Source organism: Candoia aspera, chromosome 2 (genome assembly GCF_035149785.1).
Source record: "Candoia aspera isolate rCanAsp1 chromosome 2, rCanAsp1.hap2, whole genome shotgun sequence".
NCBI lineage: Eukaryota > Metazoa > Chordata > Lepidosauria > Squamata > Boidae > Candoia > Candoia aspera.
Genome location: NC_086154.1, coordinates 160,887,126 through 160,910,931, shown reverse-complemented (window position 1 = coordinate 160,910,931; position 23,806 = coordinate 160,887,126). Strand labels below are relative to the sequence as shown.

The 23,806-nt window shown below is 39.1% G+C and overlaps 1 protein-coding gene across 1 annotated transcript in view; it reads left to right on the top strand.

Moving 5' to 3' along the window:
- The window catches only part of ADGRL3 (adhesion G protein-coupled receptor L3), a 575,448-nt gene that overhangs the window by 340,216 nt on the left and 211,426 nt on the right, over window positions 1-23,806 (top strand). Inside the window, exons 10-12 of the mRNA XM_063294636.1 lie at window positions 9,670-9,972; window positions 12,812-12,915; window positions 19,286-19,471. Coding sequence (XP_063150706.1) covers window positions 9,670-9,972; window positions 12,812-12,915; window positions 19,286-19,471 — 593 coding nt within the window. The remainder of the gene's footprint in view (window positions 1-9,669; window positions 9,973-12,811; window positions 12,916-19,285; window positions 19,472-23,806) is intronic.

The window sequence follows — 23,806 nt, the reverse complement described above, 5'->3', positions numbered from 1 at the left end:
GGAAGTAAACTGTGTCCTGCGGTCACTGACCAAACGGGAGGGGCTACCGTGGAGGTGGTAGATATGGAGGAGAAATAGGTGTGCCAATTGTGGGGCTGACGGGATGGATGCACATGGAATGAAATGCACTTGCTTGGAGAAAAAATCTTTTACAACTCAAATTACAGTTTTCTTCTGACTGGGAGGGAGATCCACAATAAAATCCATAGAAATCTCGTCCCAGGGATGGGACGGGCTGGCCACTGGCTGTAGAAGCCCCTGTGGTTTCCCCCCTTTACGTTTTGACATGGCACAAACAGGACAGGAAGCAACATAGTCTTTTACATCACGTCAAAGGTTGGCCACCAAAATTGACGACAAACCAAATGCAAGGTTTTGACAAAACCGAAGTGTCCAGCAAGTTTATCATCATGGGAACGCTGCAAAACATCGGCTCTTAAAGTTTCAGGCACATAAAGGCGGTGTTCCACCCACGCCAGACTGTTTTCAAAAGAAACATTGTCTCTATTAGCTAGCAGCCAAGTGTCAGATTTCAGTGCCTGGAGAAAGTCCTTCTGTAACTGACAAGGAACTTGCACTTTCCGCTTCCCAGACTGGGCTGGGGGTGGGGGTGCCTGCGCACGGGTCTGGCTCTGAGTGACAGCAACCAAGCCCAGTTGTGGTTCAGTGAGAACAGTTCCAACCACATCTGCCACCTGGTCAAGGTCCTGAGGTAAACGTGACAAAGCATCGGCCAGAAAGTTTTTCTTTCCCAGGATAAATTTTAACTGAAAGTTAAAGCGACTGAAAAACTGAGCCCAGCGAATTTGTTTAGGGCTGAGATGCCAGGGGGGGCAGAGGGCTTGCAAATTCCTGTGATCGGTCCAAACCTCGAAAGGGCATTTAGCACTTTCAAGGAGGTGATGCCAGGTTTCCAAAGCGGCTTTTACAGCAAACGCCTCCTTTTCCCAAACATGCCAACGGCGTTCGGTTTCAGAAAATTTCCTGGACAGGTAAGTGCAGGGTTTTAAGTGATTTTCAGAATCCCTCTGTAACAAAATAGCCCCAACTGAGGAGTCAGAAGCATCAACTTGGACCACAAAGGGGGGTTCAGGATCAGGGTGCTATAGAATAGGCTCAGCAGTGAAAAGGGTTTTCAACTTTTCAAATGCTGCCTGGCATTCAGGTGTCCAATTCAGCACGGCCCCAGGGTGTTTTACTTAGCGTGTCTCCCCCAAGCCCTTGGTACGGAGTAAATCAGTGAGGGGCAAGGCAATCTCAGCGAACCCCTGGATAAACTGGCAATAATAATTACTGAACCCTAGGAAACTGCAATTGCCTCCGGGTGCGGGGATGTTACCAACTTAGAATCGCCTGAATTTTTGCAGGGTCCATCTCAATACCCTTGTCAGACACCCGATAGCCCAGATAGTCAAGTTGGGTTTTGTGAAATTCACATTTGGAAAGTTTGGCACAGAGTTTGTCATCTCTAAGTTTGTGTAACACCTGTTTGAGGAGGCGTTCGTGTTCCTCCTCGGTTTCAGTGTAAATGAGAACATCATCTAAGTAAACCAGGACCCCTTTAAACAAATGATCATGTAAAACTTCATTAATCAACTGCATGAAGACTCTGGGTGCCCCTGCTAACCCAAAAGGGAGGACTTTGTACTGAAACTATCCTAGTGGGCAATTAAAAGCAGTTTTCCACTCATCTCCAGCTTGTATGCAGATGCAGAAATAGGCTTCGCGAAGATCGAGCTTGGAGAAAATCTTGTCCTTTGACAAATGAGCTAACATGTCCTTCATAAGGGGGAGAGGGTACCTGTTGACAATAGAGATGGAATTTAACCCTCGATAGTCCGTACAGAGTCGAAGCGTGCCATCTTTCTTTTCCCAGAATAACACAGGGGCCCCAACTGGGGAAGTAGCAGGTTCAATAAATCCCCTGGACAGATTTTTGTCAACGAAGTCCCGTAGTGCCTCAAGCTCCTTCTGAGTCATCGGATAAATTTTAGGCTTGGGCAATTGAGCATTGGGGACCAACTCTATTGCACAGTCAGTTTTCCTGTGGGGGGGTAGCTGATCTGCTTCCACTTCCCCAAATACATCTGCAAAGTCTTGGTATTGATCAGGCAAGCCTTCTAAATGTGGCAAGTTAGGGCGTGGCGTGGCGATCGCTGCCCTTCCAACCCCCGCACGTGCAACTCTCTCCGCTGTAGGAGCTTGGTAAAAACCATCTTTAAAAGTCACAGTTCTGTGCTCCCAGTTTATATAGGGGCTTCAATAGGTCAACCAGGGGATCCCCAGAATTACCAAGGGATTGCCAACAGGTGCTACAACAAATTTCAAAGTCTCACGGTGGCTGCCCGTTTGCATTGCGACAGTTCCAGTGAAATGGGTTGCCGCCCCCACCCCCCACTGTTGAACCATCCAACTGTGTGAAGATCAAAGGCTGCTGGAGGGGGAAGCTAGGCAGGTCCAAAGCAGCAACCAGATCAGGGTGAATTAAACACCTGGAACACCCAGAGTCAACTAAAGCCCATACCTCTGTAGTTTTTGTGCGGGAACCCAATTCCACTTTTACTGCTAAAGTGGGACAGTCAGCACTCACCATAGCATCTTCGCGCCCATCCTCCTCCACCTGCCCGCAGGCGCTCTTCATGGCAGGTGGCTGGCGTTTCCTGCCGGCTCCTTAAAGTCATCTTCAGCCTCTCCCGAGAAGTAGATTACTTCCTCAGCATCGGCTGTCCCCTTGGCTGCTGTCATCCGCCGCGAGGGGGGGGGCAATTTGGCCAGCGGCTTCCCCGCTTGATCTCCAGCTTTGGCTTTTGGGCAATCAGCTGTTTGGTGGCCCTCCTTTCCACATCGGATACACTGACCCCTTGCATAGCACCAATCTCTCTCCTCATCCCAAGCTCTATAGCTTGGCTGGGCAGCAGTCGTAGCACTTCGGGGTCTCCTCATGGTGGCGGGTGGTTTTTCAGATTTTCTAGTTTGCATGAAGGTATGCTGAGCGTGCTCAACCTTGCCTGCCAGACAGATCCAGTCGTACAATGGCTCTGGGTCGTCTCTACACAATGCCCACCATAGGTCGTCCCGGTTGAGTCCCTCTTTAAACCGTTCTATTAGGGTTGACTGAGACCAGTCAGCGATTTTCCCAGCTAGAGCCTTAAACTCTAGGGCATAATCAGCTACGGACATTTGGTCCTGGGTAAGATCCTTCAGTGCCTTCTTAGCTCTTGCCTTGGCCAAAGGATCCTCAAAATGCAGCTTTAATGCCCACATGAAATCATCGGAATAATCAAGTGCAGGGGAGTCAGCATCACTTAACTGAACTTACCAGTCAGCCGCTCAACCCTTCAACTTGGTAGCAATGGCAGTTATTTTAGCCTCTTTGGAAGGGAAGTATGCTCCAAACTGCCTCATATAACTTTTAGCATTAGTTAAAAAGAAAGATAACTTTGTTGGATCCCCATCAAACTTGACAGAAAAGTCTCTCACCCCCACTCCGGTTGGAGTGGAATCGGCAATCACTTGAGTGGTTGGGCCCCAGGTTACAGTAGCTTTCCCTCTTTGGGGTGGGGACACTGGTGATCAAGCCCTGCGGGGTGGAGATTCATCCCGGAGCCGTCTCCGGCCCCGCTCCGCCGGAGGTCCAGATGGGAGGATGGGGGATGGTTGTGGGAAGCTGGGATCTCCTCCGGGCCTCCCCTGCCCCTCCAGTGACAGAGACAGGTTTCTTAGCATGTACTCTATCAATTCTATTTTGGCCTCCATCACTCTTAGTCTTTCAGGGGGTTGAGAGTCCTCCCTCCCTCGCGTGTTCGGCTTTTTCTCTGTTGACACCGTAGTAGATTCTTTGTCTGGGGTTAGTGGGAACCGATACTTCCAGGACACCCCCGACGTCCCTGGCTGGGGTTCCCCTACTTCATCCAAGGTGATCAACTCTGCGAGCAATTCTCTGCGGGCTGGTTGCTCTGGCTCTTCCCCATCGTTAGATTCCTCCACCTCAGAATTGGAACTCGATCCATCCCGGGAGTCTGAAGGTTCTGGGGTGAGGTTCAGTTCTCTGCTCTTGACCATCAACTCGGGCATCAAGCTAGTCATCTCCTCAAGTCCCCCGGTCATGAGCTTGGACTCAGCCATCTTGGTAGGAGCTAACGGTACAACTTTGGGGATTCTCAGCTTTATGTAATGAATGCCTATTCTAAAACACTCTCAGACTCATGAGCATGTGAAACGTTACGATGTAACATTGAATCAGTGAACATGACAGCATTCTTTTTATTTAAAATTTCCCTGCTTGATTTCATGAAACCTTTGGGCACCTGTCTTTGAAAAGCCACAACATGAATGATGCTTTACATACTTATTCTTCCAGTTAATCACAGCAACTTCTTCTTGGGAAATCTTTTCTGAGTCAAACTTTAAAAAAAAAATCCATAGAATCAACAAATTGGAAGAAGCTATCAAATCCAGTTTCCTGGTTTTTTTCAACTGTCTGTTAAAGTTAATATTGATATAAACTTCTTTTTACCTGTAAAGGTTTCAGTTTTCTAAACATCAGAGTGTTAATATTCTCTAGTCAACACTACATAAATACCACTGAACCCAAATAATGTAATGTATTATTTGTGTTTTATAATAATACAATAAAACAATATAAAGGAAAACAATCCAGTTTCCCATTCCATGCAGAAATACAACTTAAAGCATCCATAACAGCCTCTACTTGAAAGCATTCCAGTGAAGTAAAGGCCATTAGCTGTTTGAATAATTGGCTCTGCTACTTAATGACTCTTACTATTTTTCCCCTAACAGAATCTGCCTTCCTATAACTTAAATTTCATTGTACAAAGGAATAGTTTTCTTCCAGTAAAACACAGTGTGCAAATTTCCCTGAGAATCATATGTTTGAAGAGCTCATCCAATCCTCCGTTTCCATGCCATAATCCAAATTAGAACATATACAAGGTATAGCTGTCCAGCCTCTGACTGAATGCATTCCACTGTAGGAAACCCATAGCCTCTTTGAATGGTTGATTCCACTATCAAACAATTATAATTGTTTTTAAACAAACCCCCTAAATTTTAACCATTATGCTAGGTCCTGTCCCATCTTAGTTTTCTCCTGTGTGATACCCTTTAAGATATTTTGAAGAGTTCTGACATTATCTCAGTTTTCTCTTCTCAAAACTTAGTATTCCTTAAGTCTCTCTTCATTCAACTTAGGACCTCATTTCAGGTCTCCTGATTATACTCATTGCCTGTCTCTGAAAATGCTCAGTTTGTCCAACTCTTTCTTAAAGAGTAATAGTCAGTTCCTCATCCAGTTTAATGAGCAACTGTTGAACACGCTTTAGGTAAAATTTCTGAACCAGCTATAGATCCACTTGATTGTTATGCTATCTTGATTACATTTAATTTGTTTGCTAATCAGGGGCAGTGTTAATCCAGTGAGACTTGTTCTTAATAAATCCATACTGGCTTCTGGTTATCAGTTACTGTCTTAATGTGCTTTACTGATCAATCATATCATGATCAGCTATTGATGTCCGACTATATTTCCCTGGGTTCCCAATACTCCAGTTTTGAGGACAGGCACAACATTTGCACTCCTCCCATCTGACATGTCAGCTTTTATTTAGGATTCATCAAAGATACAGTAATAAAATTTCAGCCAGACCATCAGCAAGTTCCCACAATACCATAGCAGCAATTCATCTGGCTATAAATTTTAAAACTCATTCAGGGTTAGTTCAATTTGCTGACTCGGCTTCTATCATTCTCAAGCTTCAATCGTGCCTCTATACTCTGCTTTTCACAATTGTCTTGTGAAACACACATGTTCTTATTGAAGAACATCAAATTAAATTGTGGTTTGAGTAGTTTTTCATTAAGCAGCCAGCATACTTTTTTCTTCTTTTCTTCTTTTCCCTTCCTATCTTTTTTCTTCTTTTCTAAACAAACCCTTTTCGTTGTTCTTTGCATCCTTCAATCACAACTCATTTTAACTTTTTCTGACTCTCTCTCTACAATTCTGAGGTATATTTTTGTACTGTTTCTTGGTGATCTGTCCCTCTTTCCTCTATGTATATACATATATATGTATATATGTATATATTCATTAAGCTATTTATACAGACAAACATTATTTTTTGCAATTGCACTCTAAAGTATGTTTTTTTTAGAAATCCCTACTCATCATGAACTCCTTTTCCATTAGCTTCTCTTGCCATGGAATCCTATTTAGCAATGCTCTTCATCAATTAAAATCCATTTGAAGTCCAAGATACATATACGATTACACTTGACTTTAAAACTTCCAGCATTCTATGGTCACTTTCCCCAACTTTTGTAGTACTAATTCAATTAAGTCTTTCCTATTGGATATAATAAATCAAAGATAGCCCTCCTCCCACCTTGAAAACTAAAAGTCACAAATTGATTGGCAGAGTTAGTTTCCCAACAGATCTTGGGTAATTAAAGTCCCTCGCCACCCCTATTTCATGCTGCTTTGAAAAATAAGCACTTTGTTCTGGAAACCATCATCCACATCTCCTTGCTTGGTTGGCAACAGTAGACACCAACAATAATGTTTTTATTCATATTTTCACTTACTTTAATCCTACATTATTTATTTAGATTTTTGAGCAGATTTGGAAAATGTTAGCATACAGTACAAATCTTCCTCCCTTTGTATTGCTTCTCTTCCTTTTCAACAATTGCTATATTCCAATTATCCCACCAGTCTCAATTATATGTGTTGTCATATTTGATTTCCTGTACTAAGAGATCAAGTTCATCTTTACCATTCCCAAAAGCAATGTATTTTCTTTCCTGTTTTTTCACTGAGAGTTTTAATTAGCCCCATAACAACAAAATGCTTTCTACAGTATATGTATTTATCTGAGATCTTTACTTTAGACAGTTTTGTCTCCAACCATCATAACAGTCAGTTTAAAGCTGTTGTGATAAGTGTTGGTGAAATAAATTTTTTACCAGTGCAGCCATCTCAAGCCCACAATCCATCATCTAGAGAAGTTAGAACATACAGTAATCCCAGAGACCAAGAGCCTCTTTTTTTCAAAAATATATCTGAAGGAAGTCATTCAATGGAAGTATCTTTTAGCCTTTTTCCAGTCCTTCTATCTCTATATAGGAGACATCTGCTTTGCTCACAATGGAGGCTCTTCCCCTTTCATTCTTGTGTATGATATTGTGATTCACATATAACGGGCAGAACTGGCAAACATTTCTAGAAGGATAGATAAGAACAAGAAAGGATAATTGTCAATAACTCGGTACATTTTGATAGTTCCATCATAATTTTACTTTGTATTCTTGATATACAGCACACTTCAAGAGCCAGTTGATCTAGTTTGCACACCTTTGTTTCTGTCATGAGTGCCATTGAGCTGAAGACATCAGCACAACGGCACAAATGACAATAACGAGGAAACAGAGGAAGGGGCTCAAGATAAGCTTAGCACGCACAACAAAAACCACAGACCCTAGCTGGAGCATGCAGCCATCAAAACACAAAAGAGAGAGAAGGAAGGACAAAGGATAGGCAGATCGCGAGGCGCACCCAAGCTGTTAGCACAAGCGCAACGGAGATCGCCCAGCTGACAGCAATCACCGGCTGAATGAGGAAACCGATGATGGGCGATCCCGGGGCACCCGCTGGGGCCTCGCAACCCTTCACCTACCAGCAAGACAGCATGCAGGACAAAGGGGGGATGACGTAGCCCAGGGTGAGGGGGCGCTGACCGGCGCGGGGTATTTAAACCCCGCACCGGCGCGCGCTCCTCACTCTCAGCTTTTTTCCGCAACTGTTACTACACAAAGAAATAAACCTGAACCTGCTCTCGCATGAATCAGCGTCAGTGTTTTACTCTGCGGTAGGCAGTGCATGACAGTTTCTGTTCCTCATAATAGTGAGTTACCATAACTTTTCATCTTGAAGGGCACAGCTACATTCCTCCTGCTGTTTGGCAACCCACACTCCTGTTCAACAGTTCTCTTTCCCTGTTTCTGTCATCATCTGTTTCTAGTTGTCATTCCTGTTCTCTAAACATGCTTCTTTGTTTGATTCTCTTATTTATTGGCTTCTTTTGGTTCTGATGTAGTAATTCCTTTCTTTGATCCAGTACAGTTTTGTCTTCCCTTATGAATTGAAATGTGGCCATGCCTCTAATTCTGAGCTTTTGCCCAACCACCACTAAAGCATCATTTATATTTACATTTATTTCATGAAAGAACACAACAGTATCTCAGGTGTTGCAGATCATGACTGCAAAGTACTGTCCATTTTCCTTCACTTTTGTTTATTAAGTCACTACCAACATAAGGCTTTACTTTTTTCTTGTTTCCTTCTCAGTCTTTCAGGTTAACCAAGCAGACAATGTTCAATTTGAGGAAATGTTCATTAGGCACCTCCCCCTACTGAACTCTCCCACCAGAACTCCTCTCAATCTTCTTTATCACTCCCTGGACACTGGTTCCCTTATATTTCTTCTGGAGTCCCTTGCAGCAGCCTCAACTCATTTAGCAGAAAGCAGTCATTCAAATCACCCAACAATGGAAATTAAGACTTTAAATAGAAGAAAATATCTGTAGCTCAGAGTTGAACTGTGGAGTCCTTGGTGGTCTCTGAGCTTGGTTGTTTGCTTGCAGATGTTTCATTGCCCAACTAGGTAACATCATCAGTGCTAGTGAGTGTGGGGTTTGCTCCCTGTTTATATACAGCAGCTTGCCCTGCCAGTGTTGGTGGGTGTGTGGTTTTCTCCTTGGTAGTTCCTTGATTAGACTGTTGTTTTCTGCTTGATTGTTTGCCTGGTATCAACCCCTGCTTATCTGGGTGTTGGCTGCTGGAGAGGAAGTGTTCAGGTCTTTTTGCTTCCTTCTTAGCTTTTTTAGTGTCTCTTTTGAATGATGTGTAAATGTGGTTTATCTGTGTGCGTCTATTGATGGCTGATTTGTCTGAATGCCAAGCTTCCAGTAATTCCAGTAGCATTTTTGGATTTAATCTTTTTCTTAAAAAAAACGCTTTTTTTTTAAATATTGAAAACTTTGTTTCCTGATAAACTCATTCCTTGGGGTTAAAAAAATGGAGTAGACTAAAAATAATTTAGCTTCATTACAAGTTTCAAATATGAATTATAGAACCATAGAATCATGGGGTAGGAAGGGACTGTGGAGGTCATCTAGTCCAAACCCCTCTCCAGTGCAGGAATCCTCAGACTATCCTAAGCAAATTGCAGTCCAATCTTTTCTTGAAAATTTCCAGAGATGGAGTATCACATCAGATGGAGGCAGGCTGTTCGATTTTATCTACATTTGCTGATTAAAATATGTACCATGCAATGATAAAATAATCCCATGTATTATCCAGAATTATCCAGGTTGTTTTACCACAAATTTACAATTAGCATTTGAGTGTATCTGTATTCCTACAGAATGTCAAGTAGGGGTGCTCATCTTAACATTTAGCCATTGTTGTAGCTTTATTATTTTTTCTCTATTCAATTAAGTTGGATTTAATTTTTTTCTGGTATTTTAATATCCTAAGATTTCCTAAAGAGTAGCAACATACATATACTCCCAACCCTAGCAGAATATTTCACACTTAGGAAGAGGAACAAAAAACGGATTTGCCACTAACTTTTTTTTGCTTTGAATTGGTAGCATCAACATCCGGAGGAACAGGTCTGGGGGGGACTACCACAGGCACAACAAGCCGAGTTATTACAAGCAGCACTGCACACACAACCACTGCATCCGCTTTGGGTAGAAGGAACAGGAGCACAACTACACTTTCTCCAGCTTTGGATATTCCGAATGAAATGACAACCCATCTGCCCCCTGCATCTTCCCAGCTGCCTGCAGTAGGAGCAGAGAGTTGTGAAACCGTGGAAGCTCGTGAGATCATGTGGTTTAAGACCCGACAAGGACAGGTGGCTAAGCAGCCATGCCCAAAAGGCACTGTAGGTAAGCCCTAAGCTAATGCTATTTCTTTGTTCTATTAAGTCATTTAAACAGGAGTTACTTAATACTAAACAAATAACAGGGTATCAAAGTCCTGCTGGTCCTTTGCCTTACTTCTGTCTCTTTGCAAACCACTGTGATCTGTGTTGAGTTTAAAAAAAGCATTAACTTCAAAAAGTATTTATTATGTTTATTAATCACCTCTTTAACAATTCAGAGCCCATTCAGAGCCCCTGGATTCTGGAATGATTTAAGAGAATTTCCTCTGCCTTGATCTGTTTTCTTGCAGAAATCCTAATTTCACAATGAGATGGTGAGGTGGAAAGAAAAAGGAAACTTCCAGGTGCCCCCTCATTCCTAACAAGCTCCCTAACTTTCTCATTGAAATGGGCAGGATAATGCATGGAATGCCAGCCCAAGTGTCATAAATCAAATTAAATCAATTTTTATTGCAGCCATTAAGCAGCACAAAGCAAATATAACAGTATGCCCAAAGATGTAAGAAAATATAAAGATAAAAAGCTTCACTTAGCAGTAGACCTAAGAATAAAACTAAAGGATTAAAATAAATAACAGAGAGTGAGTGTAAGACAATTTTAACTAAAAGAACACATAAACAGCTTCACTAAAATTATGAGTGGCTTTGGATTGGAAAAAAAAAAAAAAAGAAATCCGTCCTAAACTTAGTGTTAGGTCATGTCTAGCTGGCCATAAACAAGCAGGCCCAGGTGTTTTTAGTTATTATTTACCTTATTTTACATGCAGTCGATAGAACTTGGCTACAGCAACTATCACAGCGACTTTCAAGTGGCTCAAATGAGAGTGCAGTGTTTTCTGGCAGTGTGGATGGTGAAACATCCCATCTCAAGATGCTCTCTTTGGACCTGTGAAATAATAATCTCTGTCCTCCAGTTGCTAATATACCCTTGTTGCCTAAGTTGTTTGAAAGACTGTTTCAGTTCAGGGTAGTGATGGATCAGGCTGATGAAAATGGATTTTCATGGCACAAAAGCTTCAATTAGTACAGAAAGTTGTTGCCTAAATTTTAATAGGGACATCCCAAATTAATAGAGGAATGTCATTTACATAGTCACTTCTGAGTGGCATTAAAGGTGAAGTCCTTGGTGCTCTCTGAGTCTTGTTGTTTTCTTGTCGACATTTCATTGCCAGACTAGGGAATATCTTGAAATTGCGAAAAGGAAAATGAAAAGGAAGAAAAGGAAGATCTTTCACACTGAAGATGTTGCCTAGTCTGGCAATGAAACATCTGCAAGAAAACAACAAGACTCAGAGAACACCAAGGACTCCACAGTTCAGCCCTGAGCTACAAATAATCTCACGGATTGGTATGGCATGTTTAAATGTTGGTGCTTACATTTAAAGTCCGTAATACTTGAAAAAGCACCTCAGAGTTGACCAATCTGCCCAGGCATTTCAATCTTCAAAAGAACCCTTTTCCCAAATTACTTTGTCAAATATATTTAGCTATGTAGAATTAGGGGAAGACGTCTTTTCACTGGTTATTCCCTTCCTTTGATTAGCCTTTGAATAGCATTTGATTAGTGTTGACAATGAGTTTATTTGCCCTGGTATTATGCCAGTTAGGCAGACTATTAATACGAGGCTGTTTTATAATTTTGTTTTACAGTATGACCTTGTAGCATAATAAGGTTTTTATGCATTTTATATACTACCCTGATATTTTAGGATACAGTGTGACTTAAATATATGGTTAATGTGTCAGTTCATTAACCAAGCTATACTGTAGTATTAATGTTAAATATCTCTCCTCCATGGGTTGGTATTAAAAGATCAGAGATGCTACCTGCATTTAAGATATGAATTAGTAAACTGGAATTAAAACACAGCTGCTCCTGTTCTAACATAACAGGGAATTAGTATGTCAAAGACTAGAGGAGGGGAAGGCGAGTCATTCCGCCCAGCATTTCTTCCTATGTTCAGAATGTGTATATGAAGTAGCGTGATTCAACATTAAGACATTTTGCTTTGCTTTAATTGAGTCAGTGATTATATTTTTAAAAATACTGTAATTAGTGCAGTTATTAAATAGTTATTAGAGGGTTTAATTTTTTCCCATGAAAAAAGATCTTTGTATCTTCAACATTTTAATGTAAATGTAAATAATGTTGGATTGGCATACAGAATTATTTTGCATTTTGTTTTTCCCATGAATTTCAATCATGGGAAATCATCCTTGTTTGTCTTCTGGCTTACTGTTACCCGTGAGTGTCCCCTGTATGCATGATTTTTCTTAAGAGTGTATCAGTTATGAAAGTCTAAGGCCTTACTTTATTCATCTAAACGGGGGGGGGGATTTTTAAACATTATTCTTGCCATAAAATAGAGTGGACTGAGGACTCTTTTGCCTTTCAGTGGCATGCAGGGGGCTAAATGCAAAAAAAAAAGCTTCAATTTCATCTAAATTTAAGTTAAACAAAAATTCATTTCACTGAATGCATTTCATAAGATCACCCGACTTATATTTAGTAAATTCTCCTTTCTGTCAAATTAAACCCTACAATTCATTGACTGCTTTTTCTGAGCTCTGGGAGCTGCCCCCAAAGGCTGTACAGAATTCTGGACTTCAAAGTATCCATGCCAGGAAGTTTATTTTGCATTCTCTCAGTGATAGCATGAGTTTTCAGCCCAGATAGTTATATCAGGAATCCAAATATACAGGAACAAAAATAAAATTTGCTGTCTCAATCATGATGCAATTTTTCTAATCCTTATACTGGGGGAAAAAGGAGTTCTCTTCTTCAGAAAGTCATCTTATTGATTGGTACTTCAGGCATATTTTTCATTGTCATTATAATTTCAGGTGTTTCAACATTCCTTTGCCTTGCTCCTGGTGGAAACTGGGATCCGCAAGGGCCAGACCTCAGCAATTGTTCCTCACTTTGGGTCAACCACATCACTCAGAAGGTAACTGTTCACTTAGACTTGTGCTAATTGTGCTAATATTAATGCATTCTGCATTTAAGAACAAGATTTTGATTTTGAATAAAAACACGATAAATCAAAAAAATTGTTCTTTTACTCAAGTGCAGCAGGGGTCTGAGAAACCATTGTAAACAGTGAAAGGAAGAGCAGTGGAGAACTGTGTCAGACAAATGTATAAAAGAGGCTGAAGATCAGTTTCAGCCTGATTTATCTTTAAGTCACTGTTTGAGAAACAGTAGTCAAGCACTTCATAAGAATAATCGGAGACACGAATTCTTTATAAATCAACATTTTCAGATCTCCTAAAATCTTTTAGAAGGGATGTTTTATTATGTTAAAAAAAATCAGAATCTAGCCCATGGATGAAAACTCAGAAAAAATACTTTCAGATTTTAGTAGCATGGATGTTGACTGGAGAATGTACTTATTGTAACCACTAGTCCCAATGGACATATACCAGATTTCAGGAGCACATGTTCCTAATATCAAAAATAAGTACTTCGTGCAGTTCCTATATTTCATTTCTCTTTGACATCATATTTTATTGTTCTTATTTTACTTCTCTTCCCAGTAAAAAAAAAAAAAGTTATGTCTGATATCTTATTCTCTCAGGATAATACTTCATGCATCTCATGAAGTGAAAGTCATGTGATAATAAGTCATTATAAATATCTAGCCTTTTACGATTTCAAAAGATTCATTATTTGAGGAAAAAATTATGTGTAATTTTTTAAGAGAATTATGATTTTATTTATTTATTTTATTTATTTCTCAAATTTGTGCTACCGCCCATCTCCCCCCAAAGAGGGACTCTGAGCAGTTTACAATAAATTAATCAATCAATCAAACATTAAAAACAGTAATTATAATAAAGCATAAAATATAACACAATACAATATAAAATTTAAAAATTAAAGTCCAGATGGCTACAAAAGATCACAAAGATGAGGGGAACACTCTAAGGTGCCACCCACCCCCAGGAATGACCACCCCCCTCCCCGCCCCAGGCATGGCGGCAGAGCCAGGTCTTCAGGGACTTCAGAAGGTCAGGAGCGATGGAGCTTGTCTGACCTCCAGTGGCAGGGTGTTCCAGAGGGCGGGGGCCACTGCAGAGAAGGCCCGTTTCCTGGACCCCGCCAAACAGAATTCTTTTACCGAAGGTTTTCATATAATGTGTCACTCGCTGAGATGGGCAGCTATAGAAATCAAATAAATAAATAAATAAATTTCAAGTTGTTTCATAGTAAGAGACTTATTGGTTTATTAAAACTATGTTTAGAACTTACACCTAATGGACAGAGATTCTTCATTTAATGAATGTTTTAAAATATTCTGCTTTTTAAGTAGAGTGCTTTGCATGTTTCAAGACAGAACTGCTTTGCAAGAGTCATTGTTACAACTGCCAAGTATGTGTGAGAACTCTTCAAATAGGAATAAATAAATATGACTAAATAAGGACATGGTTTCGCTTTCAGTTCCAGCTTTGTTTGGATCTTTTCCCATAATTTGTTCTCTAGAAATGGAAGAATAGAATTATCCACATTAAACTTGTTTCAGTTTCAAAGAATTGTATTAAATTAAGTAATCTAATCTCCTTTTCAGGAAATGGATTGAAATGTTACTTAATTACTGAATTTTAAAATGTCATTATGATTGGTAGTTTCACATTATTAAATGGATAAAGACTTTTTCAAGTTTTCTAAAACTCCCAAAAACTATTTTCTTTGTCAAATAAACCTAGCATAAGTTCTCCTAATATTTATTCTTTCCTTCAAGGACTTAAAATCTTTTATGTATGATTTAAAAAAAGCTAATTCTCAATGTCTTTTTAACGATGAAGTGTTTCTTATATACCAGCCTCTGGCAGCTCATTTTAAAATAGTCTATATTTTATTTATTCCATAGTTGATGTGTTATTTTGTTTGAAAGGTGGAGGAGTTGCTTTATTAATTTGGTTGCTCAATGCCAACTTTGCAAGCAGATTTAATCAATAAGAATAGCGTTACAAAGGTACATACAAAACTTGACCATATTGCTCCCAATACAAATCTCTGAGATCAAGTTTTGTTCAGCAAGTAATGATAATTCCCTGGGGATTATGTCTCCAAACATAGGTCATGCTAGATTTTTTTAGACTAGTCCCTTTATATTTTGTGTGATTTCATTGTTTTTTTGGCTATTCTTTCAATGACTATTAAAATCGTCTTTATTCTATGGATAAAGAACATTTGTCCTTAGCTGCCTCCCAGGATAAGATTTTCAATTCATCCAGTTTTTGGAAGGCCATCTGAAGTTTTCTTGTGCTCTGTTAGGCTCATGCAGTGCTCACCAAATATGTCACACTTACAGAATGTTGACAGGGGACAACAAAATGGTGTGTCCAATTGGATGATTTAATCCCTGCCCCTTTTTATGTCAGTGTGATATGTGCAACATGCATTAAAAAGGGGAGGAGCTTTTTAATTGCCTGGTCACACCTGCTGTTTTGACATCATTGATCATCCTTGAGGATGCCTCAGTACACACATGTTGCTCCTTTTTCAGTTAAGCAATTGTCATTGTGACCCTGATATTTGTGATTTGGCTTCTTTAATTTCTTAAAGCAATTAGTTGCAAAAAGTAATGAAATAAAGCCACGTCCACAGTTCAGTGCTTTTCATAAAAATTATACCTTAAAGCAGGGACGGGCAATCTGTGACCTTCAGATGTTGCTTCCAGAAGCCCCAGCCAGCATGATCAACAGTGAAGGAAATTGGGAGCTATAGTTCAACATCATCTGAAGACTGCAGATTCATCATTCTTGGCTGAGATTGCAGTCCTATTTAGATCTACTTAGAAATAAGTCTCTTTGAAATCAGTAGTGCATACTATCATATAAATAACTATAGTATTGCATTCGTATTGATATTTTGCAACTTCATTTTATTATAAAACAATAAGTTTGGTAAATGTTTTACCTATACTTTTTTCAATCTGCTTTCTTCCCCAAAAGCAGGATATTAAAAAAAACAATATCCAGTATTTCTTATAGTTTCCTGTTCAAAATACAGATCAGCTATTTCTTGTTCAGTTCTTATTTTAAACAAAGCATAGCTGCATCAGGACATTGCTCATTGGTTATCACAGAGTTGATAACCTAGATCTGTTTCACTATGGCCCAGCTGTTTTCCAGTCAGAATATGAATTTTATAGCTATTCTACCATCCACCATAAGTCACTCTTCTTAACAGCTTGTATTAGGATGGTATATACAGTACAATCCACTTTTCCTTAAGCTTTCAGAGAGAGATATAGTATATACAGATGTTATATTATGGCATGCCCTGTGTACGAGGTTTTACATGACTTCCATCCCATCCCCTGAGGGGGCTACAAAGATCTGGCTCAGTACCTCTGATGATTCCCAATAAGTATGAAACTGTCACATACTGCCACCAGGTGGACAAAAACCTAAAAACACCACACAGGTTATCCATTGTGTAAAAATAGAGGAATCCCTCCCCATTACCCAAGAATGTTTCTAAGGCTCAAAGGCATACCTTGAAATTAACATGGTGCCAGTGACTTGTGTTTTGCTTGCAGCATGTCTGCTTCTGATTTAAAAAAATTAAAATAATCAGAAATAGCAGGGAGCCTGATAACAAAAGTGTCCACAGCACATTGGAGCCCATAGGGAAGTAAATATTTTATTTATATTCTGATTTGCCACAGAAACATTGTTAAACTGCCCAAACTCCTTTCTGTTACCCTCCCCCCCCAAGGGATTCAGTTGCTTTTACTGACAATGTCTTAGGCCCATTTCCCACCTCCTTTATAACTACATACTCTATCCTGTTTTCGGAGATGCCATGATCATGCATGAAAACAGGAGGAGGATAGAGATATTTTGGGTACTATTGTTAAATAAGTCTATTAATTGTGAGATATAAGTAGGGGTCAGCAACTGTAATGGTATCTGGTAATTACCTTTGGAGACCTGGGGAAGAGCTGCAGCCAAGACAGCAGTCAGAGAAGCGGCAGCTGAGCCCGCAGAAGGAATGGGGGTGTGGCAAACGTCTCAGAAGGGACCCTCCCTAGTTTCTTGGAGTGTAGAGGCGACAGGGAAGAAATGTACTTTCCGACTTGATAGATTGATGTCAGCCTTGCAAGGTAGTCCAGACAAGAAGCACACCCAGAAGTACTAGCTCTACTTTATTGTAAGGTTACAGTAACAGAATCTTGCATTTCATTATTCTCCATGCTATCAGTAATAATTTTGGATATGTGCAAAATGTTCCATCTCTGAAGAAGAAACAGTCATGAACTATAGCAGGAGTATCTAAATTAAGACTAGAAATTAACAAAACGTATTTTAATGACTTAATCATTACAATAACGTAACAGCTTTCTACATCTGTTCTTACTTGCAGTACAGAAAGAAATATGTCCTTATAAATATGGCCACACCCCTCTTGTTTTTTGCAAAACAAATAATATTTACATAATGTATCTCCTAGTCACAGTTTCAACCATTTCTTCTTAGACTCCTTCAATATGTGTGCCTCATATAAGAATACAGTGTCAAGCTTTGAACTTCTTAATTTTAGAAATAGATTGTTTACTTTTGTTAAACATACCTATTCACATTCTATGTCACGTCCTTCAAAGACATAGTAATTCAAAGTATATATGCTCATGAATGATTTAAAAGGACAGAATCAAAAAGTAATTTCAGGACCATATAAATAACCATTTCAGATACAATTTGCATATTTCACTTCCATTTAAACATCCCATAATTACACAATTCAAATTTACATTCCAACAAAGAAACAAAACCAAATGAAGAGTGAGAAAAATGGCATGGCTGGGTCTACAAAGAAAGAGGAAAAAAAACATACCAAAAAATGAAAACATTTTGAAGAACAAAAAACTTAGGGTGTTATCTAAATCAAGCAACAACTGTAATTTTTCATATTAACCCTTCAAAATGACAAATATCAAATCAGGATGTACCAATGCAGCTTTAAAATGCTGTATTATTTCAACAGAGATTAAGAAAACCCAGTGAGTCACAACAAGATCAATAAGATGTGTTCTCAAAACTTATGGCACTATGAATAACTGGTTTCAAATAGGATTAACCTTTCTTATCATCTTAGTATCACAACTTTAGGAACCTGCTCTAAACAAAACAATTAACTAAATGTAAATTGAAATCCTTGAGAAATATACATATAAACATTTGGGAGAATTTTCATCCATAAACCACAATTATGGACATAAGAGTTTCCAGAGACTGCTGAAGGCAGAAGTCATGCAGACAAGCCAGTAGATGGGAAACAGAGCAGACAAACCTGCCCCCTTGGTCCCTGTGGTCCAGGTTTAACTAATTGTTTAAAAACTGAATTACAACAATTTGTATAAATACGATAAATTAGTAATTTGATACAATGGAAAAGTAATGGAATTTTTCATGATTTTACGGGGAGGGGAGGGTTGGTTCTTGTTGGTTTTCCTGTTACTTCCTTTTTTCTCTTTTAGTTGTATTGATTAGTCCAACTTTTTTAGGTGTATGACTCATTAGTTTACACGAAATGAAATATAATTGCTCTTTTCTTAATTGTTAATTATTAATATTTCTGTTATTTATTGTGTTGCCTCAAACATTCAACACAAATGAGAAGGCTCTTCCCCGTGATCAAGGCGAGCTGCACCAACGTAGCGAAAGGGATCAAGATGTCCTCCTTGTGGGAAAGGAGGTGTGCATGTGAGGGCAAAAGGTCCTGTTGAAATGGGTGAATGCCACAGATGTATGGGGGGAAATCTGTCCTTCAGAAGTGACAGATTTTGATGTGATTAACAATGACCATTTCTTTGAGGGAGAAATGATATGCTCTGATGCTTCTGTTAAATCATGGGAAGGTATCTTGTAAATCAATTCCATGTTTAAGAATGACAAAGCATCTGATGTCTGCTGTGATTTCAGAATCTGTCTACAGAAACTTCAGAACCTGCCTCATTTCAACAGATTATTGTATCCCTTGCAGGCTTTGGCAAGAAAATTTACTGTCCCTGCCAGTTTAGGCAACTCATCTAGATTTTATTAATATTTAAAGCATTTATGTTTGACATGAATTCTATTCAAAGAACATTTCACCCAGAATTCTACTGACTTAGTTTAGACATTTGTTTTAAGAATTATAATGGCATAGGAAATGCTTCAAGCCCTTTCAAACTCTTGAAAATGCTGTGTTGTTATTGCTGTTATTCAACTGGGCTGCCTTTAATGCTCCCTCATCATACAACATACATTTCTCTTAGGCTAGTCCATAAAATATCTGACATGTTTTCACATTTTTTTCAACCATAGTTGAAATCAGGAGAGACAGCTGCCAACGTTGCTAGAGAACTTGCTGAACAAACAAAAAGCCACTTGAATGCAGGGGATATCACTTACTCAGTTCGTGCCATGGATCAGTTGGTGGGGTTATTGGATGTGCAGCTTAGAAACTTGACACCTGGTGGAAAAGACAGTGCCGCACGAAGTTTAAACAAGGTAAGAACCAACATCCTCTAAACTCATGGCTCTAGCTTGTGCATCTCGCCACAAGAAGTCCTCTGTATTCATCACAGGGGTTGGGACATTATGACCCTTTTGAATAGCACTCTTCACCTTTTTGTGAAATCAGTGGTTCTCTGTTTATTTATCTGTCTAGGGTTTCAGAAATTATCAAGATGTGGGAATTGTGTAAAATAATTTTCTAAATTTTAGTTCCTATGGATGGTAGAAATGAATAGAAGGATACACATAATGAATAAATTGAATTAGTCCAGAATATTTTTTTCCAGTTTTAATTCCCCTTTACCCAGTTTAACAAGAAGGCACAGGATAAACTATCAGTAAGATAGTAATTCTACAATTTCTACCCATTTAGTTTTCCCTGTCTGGTAAGGTGTGGTATGAGATATGGTGTGTCTCTTCTACAGTAGGTCATGTAATGTTCTGCTAAGCTCTAAAATATGTATTAGTTTCCCCTATCATAGCTATATCCCTAACATTACACTATAAAAATAATCCTATGGATTTCTTAGGTAGTTTTTCCTTTTGTGAATGACAGAAAGAGAGAGGTAATATAAGGGTATCTTATGCTATAAAATAGTTTTGATATCTAGATCAAATCGAGAAAACTCTAGTTTCTATACCGTTTGGCAATGTTCCTGAAGAACTTCTTTTTCTTACTTTTTTATTTAGTCAATCTTGCATCTGCAAATTCCTCCCCACTCCTTACCCACCCCCCAACACTTTCCCATAATCACCATGCGAGAAGAGGAAGAGGCTTGCAAACACAAAAGTTTCTCTCTGAATTCCTGGCTCTGAATAATGAGGTTCTGAATATACTGTAGTTGACATTTTTCTGGCTGGAGCCGATAGAATTTGAGACCCAAAGCATTTGGGAGGTTGGAGAACACTAAATTACACTGACAGTGTGAAGACTATGGAAGAGTTATGGAAACTTATTAATCCTTACCTTTTGCCTTTCCTCCCAGCGATCATTCTTCTCCTGCCTCTTGCATATATGGGAAAGTGTTGGCAAGAGGGACAGATGAGCACCAGCACCAGGCCCCAAACTGTAGAGTGATGATGTGCTTTCTTTCTTTCTGGATTTCTAATAAACTGCCTCCCCTTTTCCAAACTTGTTTTCATCATTAATTTCCCTTTCTCCCTCCTCATACTGCTGGGTTTTTTAGCTGACTATGCTATTGTGAAAGTGATTATGTAAAAGGTGTAGTAAGCCTCAGGCATCCATTTGATAACACAGGTAATATTTTTGTATTAGAGTCATGTGAAAGAGGAAAACTGAAATAACTGGATGCTGCTCCATATGCAAAACTTGCATAGACATGGCAGACTAGAGCATTAAGGAAAAGACTAGGTTAGAACACCATTATTGAGGAAATTGTTGTTTGTTCATTTGAATGGAGGAACATTCAATCTCTACTATCAACCACAATCAAGTGTAGTTTGAAGTGGTACCGCCCAGAGATTTTTCACTCCAAAATAATCAGAAAGGTATAACATATTGTAATTAATTGTACAAACCATCATGGGTTGCATTCTACAGTTTTTTCAGCTGAGGGAGAGAAAATGGCATGCAGTATAAGAGCAGTTCAACAGTGCAACCAATCACCCAAAAGATGATGGGTTCCTCTGCATTGCTTGAGTTCAAGCAGAGTTTAAGCAGCCATCCAGCTGGGATGCTTTAATTTAGATTCCCCACACTGAGCGATGGGATTAGTCCCAATAGCCTATCTAGATCCTTCCAACTCTAGGATTCTATGTCTCCTTAGGTACTCAGATCCAGGGGATCATCAGTGACTCTCTGTAGGCCAACACCAGCTTCTTGTACTGGTTCCAGAAGAAAAAGAGGTGCTATAGAATCAGGAAGATTTCTTTCCACTTCTGCCCAATATTTATCAAATGTTGACAATATTTGACAATATGGCAGGGTTTGCATTGGAAGGTAATTTAGTCATTTTGCATGATCATGGTTAGGAACCATCATGTGAGTCAGCTGCTTTCAATGAGATCTACAATACCTCACAACTGGCAAATAACTAAAATAAAATAGATAGAAAATATTCCTGACCATGATCCCTATTTAAGTATCCCGAATACAATCAGAACAAAATAATTAATTCAAAAATAATAGATAAACCCTTTCAGGTCACTTAGAACTTTTGCTGTAATCCTCTTCTTCTTCTTGTTTCTCCTCATGAAGTCTGAAATCCTAATTTACAGCATTTAAGAAGCAAGATTAGAGTATCCTTAGATTTAGGAGAGGAGTACTAGAAACAAGGTCTCATCAACTGTTATCTGTTTAATTGATTGGGGCCACATCGAACAATGTAAGATACATAGGTAGTTGAATAATGACATGATATGGTAGAATAATGACATAAGGTAGAATAGAATCTACCGATGGTGGAATCCCATTTATGAATGGCACTAATACATACGAAGTTACCTAATATGTGTGAGAAACAAAGGTTCCAGGCAAGCCCTTTTCCTCCTGACAATCTTGCTGGCTATTTTTAATGTAGAGGAGCAGCAATATAATTCCCCAGTTAGTGTGGCTCATTCTGTTATTTAATTCTGTTATTTAATTAGGTGCTCCTTGAAATCAGTGGTTCAAGTGCCAGCATGCCCACTAGATCTTGTAACTATTCTAATTATATGAAATAACTCATTGCATTCAGTTACTAAGAGATAATATTCCTCTTGTTGAAATCCCTAAGCAAAAGCCAAACTTAAAGGAAATCAAAATATTTTTTATTCAGTTATGCCTGAAGTTGCTAAGCAACCAAATAGTCAATTATATTCCTTGGGAGTGGGAACTCACATACTGGTCTCTCATATTCGCTCTTTGAGTGAGTTGGGTAGTGGCAAAATTTGAAATATAAATGAAATGAAATAAATAAATAAATAAATATTTGCTAGTTTTGTGGCGTTCAGGGATCCCATTGGACGTTAGTCTGAAAAGGTGCTACCAGAGTCCTTTTGATTTAGTCGGAGATTTCTCCCCATACCTTTTCATAGCCAAAGGTGGCAAAAAATTCAGGGCAGTTTGGTTGGAAATATTTTGCTAATGTTTTGCCACATAAGGAAGAAATGAAAGAAAAACCCAACCCAAGAAAAGGTGGCAGTTATGCTTCCAGTCCAGTTCTGATTACAGCCATAGAATCCACCTGAGAACAATTTTATCTAGACCAAGGCTTTGCACATCCTTTCTCACTTGAGCCAGGCACACTATATCTTCATGAATTATCATCATCAATATCATCATCATCTCAGTGAGACCCTTGATGATCTTGTTGCTCAGTACAAAATGCTATTGCTCAATATGGAAAAACAACACATTGAAAGATACTGTGATTCCATCTCCCCATCTGCTAGCTGATAAGTAAAAGGCCCCCATCCCAAAAGACAGCATTTCCATATTATTCACTGCACTGAAACAAACTCTTCCTGTTGATATTATTTGGACTGATCATGTGGCAAAGAAAGGGCAGTGGTTCCTGGAAGCTACATGATCCTTTGGGAGGTGCAGAATAAAGAGCCTTGAAGGTCACATGTGGTGGCCCTGGGGCCTCAGATTGCCCATTCCTACTTTAAGACTGTGCAAGAAAAAATATATCAGCTTAAGAATAACATTTTTAACACAACTTGTTAATTTTATTAAGTTTAGTAGGCATTCCATTTCACTACATCAGCCTCAGCTCTCCCTTCTCCAGACATAAGAAATGACTGAAATAATCCTATGGCACAGATGTAGAGCCCTTCCAGAAACGATTAAAGGGAAATTACAACCCACTGGGATACTATTTTGCAATTCTGTAGTGGCAGACAGTGGCAAAGCAATTAGTTTTGAAAGTAAACATGCAAATAAAGAAACTTCTGTGTTACTACCATCACCTGCTAAGATAAGTTCCCTCCAGGGCATAGGATTGTTTACATTTTCTCCTCTTTGTTTCCCCCCAAAATCACTCTTATGCTTTTCCTCCTCCTTCCCCTCTCCTCCTGACTGTTTCCAAGAAAAACACAGCACTGAAAATGTCAGCAGAGTTCTGACTCAGGCAATATATCAGTTCTGACTAGTTCACATTTGACTTCTGAATTTTGTATAATTTTGACAAATTTGCCCATTAGTTTTAGACATCAATGTATCAAATTCTCCTCTCTCTCAATCCCATTTGTTTCAGAATCTCACTCTGCAAATATATCTTCACAGAACATTTAGGGTTCTCAACAAACATTTTGTTTTTAATCATACCATAATAATATTTAGGATACCAAGTACTGTATGTATTCTGTATTTTTTCCCCTGAGTCA